The 14,571-nt window shown below is 50.0% G+C and overlaps 1 protein-coding gene across 5 annotated transcripts in view; it reads left to right on the plus strand.

Moving 5' to 3' along the window:
- Positions 1–14,571, plus strand: part of LOC116752880 (schwannomin-interacting protein 1) — a 625,076-nt gene that overhangs the window by 488,419 nt on the left and 122,086 nt on the right. The window contains exons 1-2 of one of the 5 annotated variants that reach the window (XM_032630019.1): positions 2,459–3,158; positions 4,297–4,980. The exons of 1 other annotated variant lie outside the window; for it this stretch is intronic. In XM_032630019.1, coding sequence (XP_032485910.1) covers positions 3,105–3,158; positions 4,297–4,980 — 738 coding nt within the window. In that variant the 5' untranslated portion in view covers positions 2,459–3,104. Of the gene's footprint in view, positions 1–2,458; positions 3,159–3,931; positions 4,080–4,296; positions 4,981–14,571 lie in introns of those variants that run through there. 3 more of the 5 variants (XM_032630022.1, XM_032630021.1, XM_032630020.1) reach the window with 3 other exon arrangements.

The raw sequence follows: 14,571 nt of genomic DNA on the forward strand, positions 1-14,571 counted from the left end.
TTCCTCTGCATAGACATAAATACTGCCCAAGGAGGCTCTGCAGGGCAGGAGACAGAGAACTCATTGAGGTTGCTGCAAGGAGACTCTGTCTGATATTTTTGCTTAGTCAGTACATCTGTATGCATCTGGACCAAGGGATGCTGAGCTCTTAGCTCAATGACTGAGAGCAAGGATACTGAAGCCCATCTACCTGGTTCAAATCCTGGCTCTGCCACCCGGCTTTGACATTAGTTACTTAACCTTACTGTCTTCAGCTTCCTTACCTATTGATGGAGATACTATTTTTTTTATATATAGGTATTTTTGAGGATTAAATGTTACTATTAATAATTCCAGCAACAAATATCAAGTTCCTATTCCATTCCAATTACCATGAACAAGATAGAAATGGCCCCTTCCTTCATGGAATTTAGAGTACTTTTTCATACTAGGAACCCTGACCCATTTAAGGCTTGTGAAGTCAGTGGTGAAGTGTGACCACATTTTGTTTTCAATGACTTAGGATAGAATTTTACAAAATAAGAGTTTTAGGAAACTTTTAAAATATTTTTATATGTATGTGTGACCTGGGTCTTGATATAAAATGGATTTCTTGAGTCTAGTAAAGAAGATAAGAAATTAAACAGCAACCTGGATTCAGCATATGTGATAAGTTCAGTGAGTGTCATGGGAACACAGGAAAGTCACATGATCCTCTTTGTGTGGGTACAAAGAATCAGGGAAGCCTTCCAGGAGGAAGTGGCATTGAAGCTGAGACTTAAAGGATGAGTAGAAATTAACCAAAAGAAGTTGGGGGAGGTTGGGCAGGAAGCAGTTCCTTTAAGGGCAGTGAGGAGCCCTGGTGTGGGAGGAGGCGTGGGGTGGCGGTTGGTTAATGAAGGAAGGAGAGACTTGCAGAATGGGCAGAGAGAGTAGGGAGACTGTTTAGTAATTTCAGGACACAGTGGTGGTCTAGACTAGGGTGGGGCCAGTGGGTATTGAGAGGGACAGGACCCTGGTGATTGCTGGGGAAAGGTGCTAGTCTGGGATGACACCCATCTGACTCACATGTCTGACATCTAATTTACAGAGTTTGCAGGGGACAAATCTAAGTCTGTAAGCCCCAAGCCCCTGACTTGAGGAACTGTTCCTGTAAACAGGAAGACAGGGCCTTTCAATCACTTTGCAAATCATCTCTCCATCCCGCTGCACATATCTGTAGACTGTTGCTGGCCTAGCAGTTGGCAGGGCTTCCTGTTCCAAAGTGGGACGGTTCTTGGCAGGAGATGGAAAGCTGGAAACAGAACGTGAACTGGGCTAGCCAGGCACCTTGCATAAAGAGAAAAGAAAAGAAAGGAAACCTGGCACTTTCCCATCTGATCCAGAATATCTGGTCAGAAAATAATTTAAAAGGACAGATAATTCAAAGATGTTTCTATTTGGCTTTGAAATGCCATGCATTTTTGGCAGTGGATTTACCTTGCCAAATGTTTTTCTAAGGCGTCATTTTGCATTCCCTGAACACAGACCATCTGGGCAGCAAAGGGCTGAACCAGAGCCCAGGAGGGAGTCTGGGTGGCTGGCTGAGGAGGTACTGATACTTGAAAATTGGACCGAGACCACAACTCTCCATTATCACCCCAGCTGATCAATACTTGTCTGTCTACCTCTGTCCTGCCACAGAGCAGGGAGCTTTTTCTGACCTAAGCCTTGCCAAGTCACATGGTGACTTGAAAAGCAGCTATCTAGTTCCCAGGACGCACCCAATGCTTTCTTCCCATATCTCTGAACACTCACAGGGCCACCTCTACTCCACAGGGGGGCAGCCAGCTGACCCAGGGCTCCACAGCAACCTCAAAATCAAACCATATTTGGAGCACGGGGCAGGCTGTTTACAGATGTCACCATAAAAGATATTTTAAGTTATAATCAGTCCTGTTTTATAGAAGGGCTGTAAAGGGGCCAGACCAGAAGGCCTCCTTTCCTGTTACTCATAAGATAGCTGCTTCCAGACAACTTAAGATTAGTTTATCTTCCCTGGCTCAAGCCTACCTAAGAGAGGAAAGGGTCGCACTTCACAGAAATCACTTAAACAAAGGGTCTCTCCCATTTAGGACCTAGAAGAAATGTCAGGGTGGCAGCCACTCCCTACTAAACAATTCCAAGCATTCCCCCATTCCTCCATCTGGAGGGTGCCAAGCCAGGGTGGTGGCCTGGTCCAGACTAGAATTCACTGGGAATAATCAGTAACAGTCCCAAATCTGGAAGTTCAAGGAAACTGGTTTTCCCCAATCTGTAGTAAAATTAAGCAGATTTTTTTTTCTTCTTTTTCTTAAAAAAAATTTTTTTGGCTTTATTGAAATATAACTGACATATAAAATTGTAAGATATTTAAAGTGTCCACTATGGTTAAAAAATATATATACATACACACACACACACACACACACACACACACACACACACATGTTGTGGAAGGATTCCCCCCATCTAGTTACATCCATCACCACACATATTTATCTTTTTTTGCCTGTGGGAGGACATTTAACTTCTAAGTGCTGTTTTTCATAATCAGAGTTGGGTAACAGTTTCTTCACAGTAAAGTCTTAATCCTTAAAAGGTGCTCTGTGACCCATATCCGTTTTCCAAGTGTTGGTTATCTTTCCCTTCATGGAACCTTGTTCCTAAAGAGGACGAGCTGCCAAACTAAGGCCGGCGCTGTGTTTTGAAAAATCCAGCAGAGGTTTTTTTCGACTCGGTTACCTGAAAAATTTAGGAAGCCAAGCCAGCGTCTGTGCCAGGAACTTGTGACCTGACACCCACCTCTTCCCCTCCTTTAATGTCCCCTTGATTGGAGGTGGCCAAAGGGGACTTTGGAGGCTCGCCCAAACCTTTAGCTCAGATTCCCCACCTCCATGCCAGACAGGAATCCCATCTCACACTCCTCCATTCCTCATACACACACCTCTCATAGGTCATCCTCGGCGTGCAGCCGGGAGGGGAAAGAAAACGTGAGCTAACGCAACAGGTTCCACCCACAACCTGAACTTACAAGGGAGACGGCCAGGCGACTGGAGCTGGGCGGTGGAGGGAGAGGAAGCGGCGAGGAGGAAGGTGGAAGGGAAATGATGGTGCATGACCACGAAGCACACGTCACTCGGACTCCCACATGGGCTTGTGTATGTGCGCATGTAGCGGGAGGGAGGTCCTGAAAGGGGTCACTTGGGGACTTCCGCGCGGGTTTGGGAGGCACCGAGCCTGCGCTTTGGGATGCGCGGGGGTTTAGGCGGGGTAATGAGCCCCGCAGAGAGGGCTTGAGGCTCTCCCAGGAAATATGAGTGTGTCTGGGGGTTAAAATTCACCACCCTCCCCAGGGCGCCGCCCCTACTAAGTGGTCCTGTCTGCGCCCCTAAAGCCCCGAGTCCCCTTCCCTCGGGCCTTTTCCCGGCCCCTCCAACGCGATCCCCGCCCGGCCTCCCACCCCAGCCTGCTTCCGAGAAAGCCGGGAGAGCGGACTGCGCCGCGCCCGGCAGCCTCTGGGCATGCTCGGTGGCGGGACCGGCTCCATGCCGGCAGGGCGCGTCCTCCCTCCCCCAGGGCGGCGGCGGCGCCTGCAGCTACGGCCGTCGCGCCCCGGCCCCGCACACCTTTGGGGGCCGCGGGGGCCACCCTGCCCGGCGGGAGCCGAGAGCGGCCCCCACCCCGAGCCTTCCGGCGAGCTGAGGAGGGGCGGGCCGGGGAGGCGCGGAGGCGGGAGTGAGCCCTCCGAGCTGCCTGCGGTTCCTTAGAAAGTAAAGCTCGGCTCGCCAGCGGAGCCGGGCTCCCGGCCGCCGGCGGGGGCGGGGCGGGGCCGGGTAGGGGGTGGTCTCGGCGCCCTGAGCGAGGTGCGAATTTAGTAGCCGCCCACCCTCTTCTCGGTCCCCGCCCCCAGGGAATTATAATTCTCTGGGAAAGTGTCTGGTTCTCGGAGAATCCCTGGGGCGGGGTGCGGGGGCGCGCCCGGCGCAAAATGGTTAAAACAAAGTCCATGCGCGCCCCGGGGTCCCTCTTATGGAAAGTCTACGTGCCGGTGGCTGGGCACCCCCTTTGCTGATTTGAGGGTTAGTTACCCGGAGGAAGTCTGCCTGTCGCAGGGGAGGGGATGGGATGAGGAAAGCCTCAGGCTGGTGCCGGCTCCCCCGCCGCAGGCCTCTTTGGGGGGCGCACCTCCAGCCAGGCGGGCACGGGGCTCTGGGCCGGGGCGTTCGCGGCGGGCGGCGGGCGGCGGCCGGAGCAGGCTCGGCCCGGCGGCTCACTCTTTCTGCCTCCTCCCCCCAGGATTACCGAGAGGATGGGATGGATCTAGGCAGTGACGCCGGCAGCAGCAGCAGCAGTAGCCGCGCCAGTTCGCAGTCCAACTCCACCAAAGTGACCCCTTGCTCCGAGTGCAAATCCTCGCCGTCGCCGGGGGGCAGCCTGGACTTGGTGTCTGCCCTGGAGGGCTATGAGGAGCCCTTCCCGGTCTACCAGAAGAAGGTGATTGATGAGTGGGCGCCGGAGGAGGACGCGGAGAAGGAAGACGAGGAGGAGCGCAGCGAGCGAGGGTACCGGGATGACCGCTGTCCTGCCCAGGAGCCGGGGGACGTGAGCGCCAGGACCCGCAGCGGCGGCGGCAGGGGCGCCACCACCGCCATGCCGCCCCCCGTGCCCAACGGCAACCTCCACCCGCACGACCCCCAGGACCTCAGGCACAATGGCAACGTGGTGGCCAGCCGGCCGAGCGGCTCCCGGGGCCCCCGCCGGGCGGTCCAGAAGCCTCAGCCGGCTGGGGGCCGGCGCGGTGGCCGGGGCCCGGCGGCCGGGAGCCTCTGTCTTCAGCCCACGGACAGCGGGACGTGCGTCCCGGAGGAGCCCCCGGTGCCCCCTATGGACTGGGAGGCTCTGGAGAAGCATCTGGCTGGGCTGCAGTTCCGGGAGCAGGAGGTGCGGAACCAGGGCCAGGCGAGGACCAACTCCACCTCGGTAAGTTGCCCGGGGTGCGTGCCCACGCGCGCACACACGTACACACCCCGCGCACAGCCCGCACGCGCCCTACCCGCGCTCCCGCCCAGCGGCGGCCCCATTCATCCTACCCCGAGGGTGGGTGCCGGGCAGGAGAGCCTGACTTATGCTCCCCTGGGGTACCGTTGCTCAGTCTCTGAGCTGTCTGGGTTTGCAGGATGGGCGGAGAGGAGGGAGGGGTAGCCAGAGGGCAGCGGAAAGTCGGGTTAGTGGAACCAGAGACTCATTTTAATGGAATTACTTATGGAGACGAGGTTGTGAGTCACTTGCCTGAAAATAAATCCGGGGAGATTTTGGCACCGAAGTCGGTGGCCTGTGTGTGGGTGATATTTCAGGTCGTAATAGTTGTGGCTTTGTCAGCCGTGGTGGGTGTCCCTTCGTTGCCACTAATGTCTCGTCCATATACGGGCTGTCCCTGCGCACAAGCACGCATTCGCCTGCCCACACCTCCGGTGAGGCAGCAGGGATTGTTCCCTCTTGGCGTTTGAGCGGATGCTCCTGAATTGTAATGGGTTGACCGCCCTCCTCTGAGATTTTTTCCTTTCTGAAACCCGATCTATTGTTGACCTGAGGGAACGGGTGAATTGACCTGCTAGGATGAGGGAGTGGTTCTTTCCTCTGTGGGCTGACTCACCCCCTCTCCGCTGAATCCCTCCTAGTTTTGATAAGCAGTTCCTTACCGGAGGCTTGTGCCTCAGTTCAGGAAACCGAGAGAGGGAAGGGTGCTGGAGTGGAAAAGAGAGAGAGAGAGGGAAGGAGGGATACATCTATAATAAGAAGCTCTGGCAGGTCCACACTTGTCTCATCTTTTTTGCCCCTGAGAGGAGAGCAGATAAATGACTTAAAAGAAAAGCATCATGAATGTAGCTCCCCTATTTATCACTGTTTTGAGATAAAGCAACAGTTGTAATTTGAAATCATTAATGAACGGATCCTAAATGGGGCTGAAGGGCATACAGTTTAAATGAGCTGCTTTCTGTGTGTGGCAGTGTGGGAGAATGCTTGCTTGCAGGTGTAAGTTTTCGGCTCCAGGGCCCTGGGGCTACTGGAAATTGGGTGCATGCACTTCTGACTTAAAGGGTAAGGACAGTTAATTGGCACGGTTTCTATCAGAGAGAGCCCTTGCCTGACAGAGCCCACTGGTTAGTGTCCCTTGAGAAACTACCTATTAAATTAACACACTCATTTTAATACCAGCTGTTTACCACGGCCACTCGCAGACACGGAATCTTTCCATTACAGCCAGTACTCTGTCTTGTACCTTGCAATTCAAAACATGCTTTTCCCACCTAGTGCTGAGAAAAATACCTGATTAAGCTCCCTGGACTTAAACAATGACTTGAAGATACATAAGATTCCTTTACAATGGCCTGACATTTTTACATTCCAGGAAAATGTAATAATTGGGTATACATGCAAAGTTAGGGTTTGATGATGACAATGAGTTGCGTTATTCAAAAAGTTCTTGAGCACCCATGTGTTCTGTGCTAAATTCAAGGTGTGATTCTCAGCGCTGCAGTTACACATCTGACCACGTGGGCCTGAAATTACGGTGAGCGAGGTAGGGATGCAGATTGACTCCCCGCCCCACCCCCCAGGAACTTATAATTTAATGGCTAACCTAACAGACCAGCCTACCCCAAAACACACACACACACATCTTCTTCCTTATTGTTGTAGAGTCTGAATCTTTCCTTCTTGGGCCATCTTTGAAACCTGAGGGTGTCTTGTCTTCTCACCTAGCGAACAGTTTGCATTGTGGGTTCCTCCCCTCTCCTTCCCTCACCCTCCTGAAAATCTCCCCCCGGGCATTTCTTCCACAAGTCACACCGAAATTTGGGTTCCATTGATTCAAAGTAAGTATATGTACAAAAAAAAAAAACAGCAGAAGGAAGTAGCCTGTGAGGTTGTTTAATATTGAAATTTTCCGTATTTTGGTTTGTATTGGAACAAAATTACTAGCTGCTGTTAGTTTAGAATAGTGTTTTTCAAACTGCAAGTTCCCCATGAAATCACCTTATCACTTTTTAAAAAATAAGATAGAATGCACTGCAGTGTGTTGCAGGTAGTCACAGTAAGATTGTTTTTTTTTAGAAAGTTTTGTCTCAGTTTTATGTAGACATTGGGTTACAGTGTAAGATTTCTTTCCCACTGTGGGTCGCTGTCATAAAAGTTTGGAAAACACTGGTTAAAATCTTGTTTACTCCTGCCTGGAATAAGTGCAAGAATTTATAACCCAGAGGACAGAAGTTTGAGAGTAACAAAGGAGTTGGTGCGAAAGAAGAAGTCTGTCCTGAAGGAGTTGCTCGAATCGAGTGATATTTTTGCTCCTCCTTAAAAAGTTGTGTGTAAATACATTTAAGTGAAATTAATACATAGTACTGGGAGGAGGGGTATAAAATGAAAAAGGCAGGTACAGCTCCTTCCTTCACCTGTGAAGAGACCCAAATAAGTTATTCCCACCACATGACTTTTTTTTTTATTTTGCGGTACGCGGGCTTCTCCCCGCTGTGGCCTCTCCCGTTGCGGAGCACAGGCTCCGGACGCGCAGGCTCAGCGGCCATGGCTCACGGGCCCAGCCGCTCCGCGGCATGTGGGATCCTCCCGGACGGGGGGCACGAACCCACGTCCCCTACCTTGGCAGGCGGACTCCCAACCACTGCGCCACCAGGGAAGCCCACCACCACATGACTTTTGCTTGTGCTGTTACCTCTGCTTGGAATCCAGTGGCTGGTTCCTCCTCATCATCCCAGACTGTGCTCAACTCACCTGAGAGAGGCTGTCCCTGGCCCCCCTCCCCAATACAGAGTAAGGCACTCCACCACCTACCAAGGCACTCCTCGTGTATTTTCTTAGTGCTTCTCACTGCCTGATATTATCATGTTCAGTTCTTCATTTTTGGTTCTCTAGAATCGCATTGGAGTGCAGGGGTCTTGACTGCGTCGTTTAATTGCTGGAACCTAGTGCCTGCGATAGTGTCTGAGAAGTAGTAGGTTCTCAAATACTGAATAAATGAAGTGTTTATAAGACTCACACAGCCCAGACCTAAGCCAGCCCCCTTATTGTACAGTTGAGAAAATTGAGGCCTAGAGAGGTTAAGAGATTTGCCGAAGATCCCAGTAAGAAAACTACGAAAGGGCTTTTGTCCTTCCTTCTGATGCCACACTAGGTTTTTTCCTTTTGATGCTCAAAATTAGTTGAAACAAAAGGAAAGGAAAGAGCTTCCACCTTCCTGAAATAACTTAAAGGGTTTCCTAATGACAGGTCCTCTCTTGGATTTCCTTAATGTTAAGGACAGAAGTAAACTAGGAAATAAAACCCCATGACTTTACGAATCTCTTCTCACAGACAGGGTTTGGTTTGGTTTGGTTTGAATGGAAACACGTTGAGCTCTGCCTAGCAAAGCAGCGACAGCCCCCCCATCCCTGTCCAACGCCCCTGTCTTCCTCTTGGCTACAGTGATACACTCTAAACGAAAGCCTGAGATTGCAAGGATGTGTTGACAATCAGCTGTCTCTAGTCCAGGGAAGATTTAGAGGCACATCTAAAAACACACGACGTTTGGGTAGGACTTAAAACCTAGGGCTGACCTTTACCTTGTGAAGTTGTGAGCAGCTCATCTCTCCCTTGGTGCCAGTGGAGGGGGATGAGCTTGGAGGCTCCTGGGAACCACCTTTGGTGTCAGAGCAGGAGGTGCCTGGGGAGTCTTGAAGGAAGCTCTGGTGGCCTGACTTCCTGCTGTCTTCTCAGGGCTGCTTCATCACAAACCTGCCTCGCCTCACGCAGCCCACCCGCTCCTCAACGTCCCAAGCCCTCACCTTGACGTCAGAGCCCTGAGGGCGGCGAGGTCACTTTATTCCACTGCCTTATCCCCAGTAGCTCCCTTGTGCCTGAAGCAGTCTTTGGGGGGAGGGGTGGGGGCAGAGGGGGAGGGGAGAGGTTTGACCCAACAACCAGAACTACTCCTGGAAGTGCCCCCTCCAGTTGGCCAGACCCCTCCCCGCCCCCATCCTGTGTCCCTGTGTTTCTCATGGTCCTGCCCTGGGCCTGCAGGTGTGTGAACGCCCCCGGTAAACTCAAGGGCCACACACGACCCAGGAGTGAGATTTAGAAACAGGGTGCCAAGTCACGTGAGTCCTGCCCCCATCTGTTCATGTTCATCCTCAATTCCCTTCTCCCTGCCTGCTCTGTGGGAACTGGCGTGGACAGTCCTGAGCGGCAGTCCTGAGGGAAACCTGGAGCTTCTCTTCCCATTTCCCCTCTTCTGAGCACAGCCCCAAGCCTCTGTCTTTCTCCTGCTTCTCCAGGACCTTAGTGTGTCACAGTACCATTCTTCTGCCTCCCCATCACCAAGTGGAAGGGGTTGCCCACTGCCTCAACCTCCTCCTCTTCCTGAGTGGAGTATAACTTCACCCTTTTTTCTCCATAGTCCTTCTGTGAGGTTTTCTTTCCCTCAGAGTCTGTGATCCTCCATGCTGAGCCTGTTCTGCTTCTGGAAACTCACCCCTTTTTTCTCCCTCCTACTTCTCCCTCCTTTTGATTCTTTAGTTTTTAAAAAATAGCTCCATTGAGGTAGAATTGACATACAATTAACTGCACACTTAAAGTCAAGGTGATGCATCTATCTCTCACCCGCAAAAGTATCCTCTTGCTGCTTTGCAATCCTTCCCATTCTGTTCCTTGGCGACCACTGATCTTATTTCTATCACTATAAGTTAGCTTGCATTTACTAAAACTAATGTAAAAGGAATCATATAATATGTACTCAATTTTGTCTGGCATCTTTCAGTCAGCATATAATTATTTTGTGATTCATCTGTGTTATCGTGTATGTCAATAGCTCATTCCTTTTTATGGCTGAGTAGCGTTCCATTTTATGGATATACCCTGCTCCCTGGTTGATGGACCTTTGGGTGGTTTCTAGTTTTTGTCTATGACAAATAAAAAGTGCTGTGAACATTCACGTACAAGTCTTTGTACGGACATATCCTTTCATTTCTCTTGGGGAAATACCAAAGAGTGGAATGGCTGGATCCTATGGGAGCTGTGTGTTTAACTGTTTGAGAAGTTGCCTGTTTTCCAAAGAATTTGTACCATTTGATGTTGGTTTCCTCTCCCACCTGTTGGTGTATTCCATCTGTGTCCTTGGGGATTTGCAGGACATCTCTCTTCAGGTGACTGGGGTGACTGATCCCCTATCTCTTAAGAGAAAACAACAGCAAAGTTGTTTTCAGGATCACATTTTATAGCCAACCAAATTCATTACACCCATTGTTCAAAAAAAGGAAAGGACTCTTTTTTAAATTAAAGAGGAGTTCTAGTTGTAGACCTGACACATTTTCATTGCAGTTTTATTATTTTTTACTGCCTGTGACAGATGCATTTTCCTCCATTAATGAGAAGATAAGAATAATTTTAATTAACATGTTAATTGAAAGCAAATTCTGATGAAGTTATTTCCAAAGTACTTGAAAGCAATTTGTCTGTTTAGTTGTTTGTACTATTAACTAGTAGCAAACTTTAAATAACCTACATTTCTTCCGAGAATGGTACTAATTACAGGTTATTTTCAGTGTATTATTCTGAAAGAATTACAGCCTAGTTATTCCTTCTCAGTCAATGACACTACTAAAGTAGCTTGAATGACGGAGTAGTTTGTTTCCTTAGTTACTCAGGCTATGTTTAAATTGCATGAATTCCCATTTTTACAGACTGAATTAAGAGGTCTTTATTATTCCTGAAAAATATAGTAAAGTTTATAAGTTTAATAAGTTATGTGATTCATCAGCCTGGGATACCACAGTGAAAGCATTCTGAGTGGTTTGTAGTTATCACTTATCCCTCTTAGAGAGCACGACATGACAGTGTTAAAATCACTTTTTTTTTTATCATAACCGGAAATTACCGGGCTAGCTATATTCTTTGCTTCAACCTTTACCTTGAAATGTTTAGTGTCATCATTGTCTGCTTTTCTAATTTATGTTGATTTCTGTTTAAGAGCTGCAAAGGCTGCTCTATGCATTAGCATGTACTCAAGACTTTAAAGAAATATGGTTGGGTTTTCCAAAAACTTAGGTTGCAGGTAAACCACAGGTTCTGAGGCTCTGTTTGTGTATTTCAGCTACCATCAGATAGTTCATCCTACTGCAGAAGAGCCTTTTGAAAATATTGTAGTTGGATTAAAGGAAATCTTTGCCCACCAACTGGTTTGCACATAGTGGTCCTTTAGAACGTTCTAAGGATCACTGTCGTGGCGCAGATCTGAAAAACAGATACAGATATTCTTATCACACATTCATTGAGCTGTTTGAACATCTCACCACCGACATCACGTCACCTTCCTCCATCCCTTTCTAGCTCAGAATGCACTTTCAACTCTAGAACCTTTGCCTGGCATTCCTGTGACTTCACTCCCAGGAATGCCCAGCACGAGCCCTTTGCTCTGTAGCTGGTCCACCAAACCACCCAGCACTGTCTTCCCCAAGGCGTGCTCTGATTCAGCTTCTTTGGGAAGCTGTACCTGATCATCTCGGCTCCTAAGCAACCTCTCTTCCGAACTTCTTACTCCACTTGTGCTCCACTTCCTCATTCTTAGGTTTTAAAAGGCTCGTCCCTGACAAAACTCAAACCAGACCTGTCAATCTCTGGTTCCAGGCTCTTTCAGTGACATTGTTTGCATTCTCTTTTTTTTTTTTTTTTTTTTTTTGCGGTACTCGGCCCTCTCAATGGTGTGGCCTCTCCTGTTGCGGAGCACAGGCTCCAGACGCGCAGGCTCAGCGGCCATGGCTCACGGGCCCAGCCGCTCCGCAGCATGTGGGATCTTCCTGAAGCGTGGCACGAACCCGTGTCCCCTGCATCGTCAGGCGGACTCTCAACCGCTGCGCCACCAGGGAAGCCCTGCATTCTCTTTTTGTGGGTATGTCTCTTATCTGCCCAACTATTTTGAATCCCTCCTCCCCTTCAAACACATACATGCACAGGCTCGGGCATTTCCTGAGGACTGGACATTTGATGAATGCTTGTTACCTGGTTAATGTATTTTGTACCACCTTTCTGTTTAGTTTTTAAATTTGCTCAAAGCCGGTATACTACGAACTTTATTAATGCTAATAATAGTAATTACAGATCCTTCCTTAAAAGTTTATCTGGGGGGGGGACCTTGAAGATGGCGGAAGAGTAAGACGCGGAGATCGCCTTCCTCCCCACGGATACACCAGAAATACATCCACACGTGGAACAACTCCTACAGAACTCCTACTGAAGGCTGGCAGAAGACCTCAGACCTCCCAAAAGGCAAGAAACTCCCCACGTAACTGGGTAGGGCAAAAGAAAAAACAGAGACAAAAGAATAAGGACGGCACCTGCACCAGTGGGAGGGAGCTGTGAAGGAGGAAAAGTTTCCACACACTAGGAAGCCCCTCCGCGGGCGGAGACTGCGGGAGGCGGAGGGGGGAGTTTCGGGACCGCGGAGTAGTGCACAGCGACGGGTGCGGAGGGCAAAGCGGGGAGATTCCTGCACAGACGATCGGTGCCGACCGGCACTCACCAGCCCGAGTGGCTTGTCTGCTCACCCGCCGGGGCGGGCGGGGCTGCGAGCTGAGGCTCGGGTTTTGGTTTTGGACGGAGCTCAGGGAGAGGACTGGGGTTGGCGGCTTGAACATAGCCTGAAGGGGTTAGTGCACCACGACTAGCCGGGAGGGAGTTCGGGGAAAAGCCTGCACCAGCCGAAGAGGCAAGAGACTTTTTCTTCCCTCTTTGTCTCCTGGTGCGCGAGGAGAGGGGTTTAAGAGCGCTGCTTAAAGGAACTCCAGAGACGGGCGCGAGCCGCGGCTGAAAGCGCAAACCCCAGAGACGGGCGCGAGCCGCGGCTAAAACCGCGGACCCCAGAGACGGGCGGGAGACGCTAAGGCTGCTGCTGCCGCCACCAAGGGGCCTGTGTGCGAGCACAGGTCACTCTCCACACCCCTCTTCCGCGGAGCCTGTGCAGCCCGCCACTGCCAGGTTCCCGGGATCCAGGGACAACTTCCCCGGGAGTACGCACGGCGGGTCTCAGGCTGGTGCAACGTCACGCCGGCCTCTGCCGCAACGTCACGCTGCCTCTGCAGCTGCAGGCCCGCCCCGCACGTAGTGCCCCTCCTACCCCCATCCCCCAACCCCCGGCCTGAGTGAGCCGGAGGCCCCGAATCAGCGGCTCCTTTAACCCCGTCCTGGCTGAGCGAAAAAACAGACGCCCTCCAGCGACCTACACGCAGAGGCAGGGCCAAATCCAAAGCTGAGCTCCTGTGAGCTGTGAAAACAAAGAAGAGAAAGGGAAATCTCTCCCAGCAGCCACAGAAGCAGCGGATTAAAGCTCCACAATCAACTTGATATACCCTGCATCTGTGGAATACCTGAATAGACAAGGAATGATCCCAAATTGAAGAGGTGGAATTTAGGAGCGAAATCTATGATTTTTTTCCCTTTTCCTCTTTTTGTGAAGGTGTACGTGTATGCTCCTGTGTGACATCTAGTCTGTATACTCTAGCTTCCACCATTTGTCCTAGGGCTCTATCCGTCCATGACTTTTTTTAAAAAATTCTTTTTCTTAATAATTAAGTTTAATTGTAATAACTTTATTATACTTTACCTTCGTTCTTTCTTTCTTTCCTTCCTTCCCTCCCTCCTTTAGACAACGAATCACCCCAAATTGAGGAGGTGGTCTCAGGGAGCAGGATTTATGATTTTTCCCCCTTTACCTCTTTTTGTGAAGGTGTATGTGTATGCTTCTGTGTAAGATTTTCTCTGTATAGCTTTGCTTCCAACATTTGTCCTAAGGTTCTATCCGTCCCTTTTTTTTTTCTAAATATTTTTTAATTCAATAACTATATAATACTTTATTTTATTTTTACTGTATCATCTTTCTTTCTGTCTTTTTTTCCTGCTTTCCCTCCTTCCTTCCTTCCTCCCTCCCTCCCTCCCTCCCTCCTTTCTTTCCTTCTTTGCTTCTTTCTTCCTTCCTTCCTTTCCTCCTTTCCTTCTTTCTTTCCTCATACTTCTACTAATTCTCTCTACTTTTTCTCCCTTTTATTCTGAGCCGTGTGGATGAAAGGCTCTTGGTGCTCCAGCCAGGAGTCAGGGCTCTGCCTCTGAGGTAGGAGAGCCAACTTCAGGTCACTGGTCAACAAGAGACCTCCCAGCTCCACATAATATTAAACAGCGGAAATCTCCCAGAGACCTCCATCTTAACACCAGCACCCAGCTTCACTCAACGACCAGCAAGCCACAGTGCTGGACAACCTATGCCAAACAACTAGCAAAACAGGAACACAACCCCACCCATTAGCAGAGAGGCTGCCTAAAATCACAATAAGGCCACAGACACCCCAAAACACACCACCAGACGTGAACCTGCCCACTAGAGAGACAAGATCCAGCCTCATCCAGCACAACACAGGCACTAGTCCCCTCCACCAGGAAGCCTACACAACCCACTGAAACAACCTTAGCCACTGGAGACAGACATCAAAAACAACGGGAACTACGAAAGTGCAGCCTGCAAAAAGGAGACCCCAA

This window comes from Phocoena sinus, chromosome 4, assembly GCF_008692025.1.
Source record: "Phocoena sinus isolate mPhoSin1 chromosome 4, mPhoSin1.pri, whole genome shotgun sequence".
NCBI classification, from domain to species: domain Eukaryota; kingdom Metazoa; phylum Chordata; class Mammalia; order Artiodactyla; family Phocoenidae; genus Phocoena; species Phocoena sinus.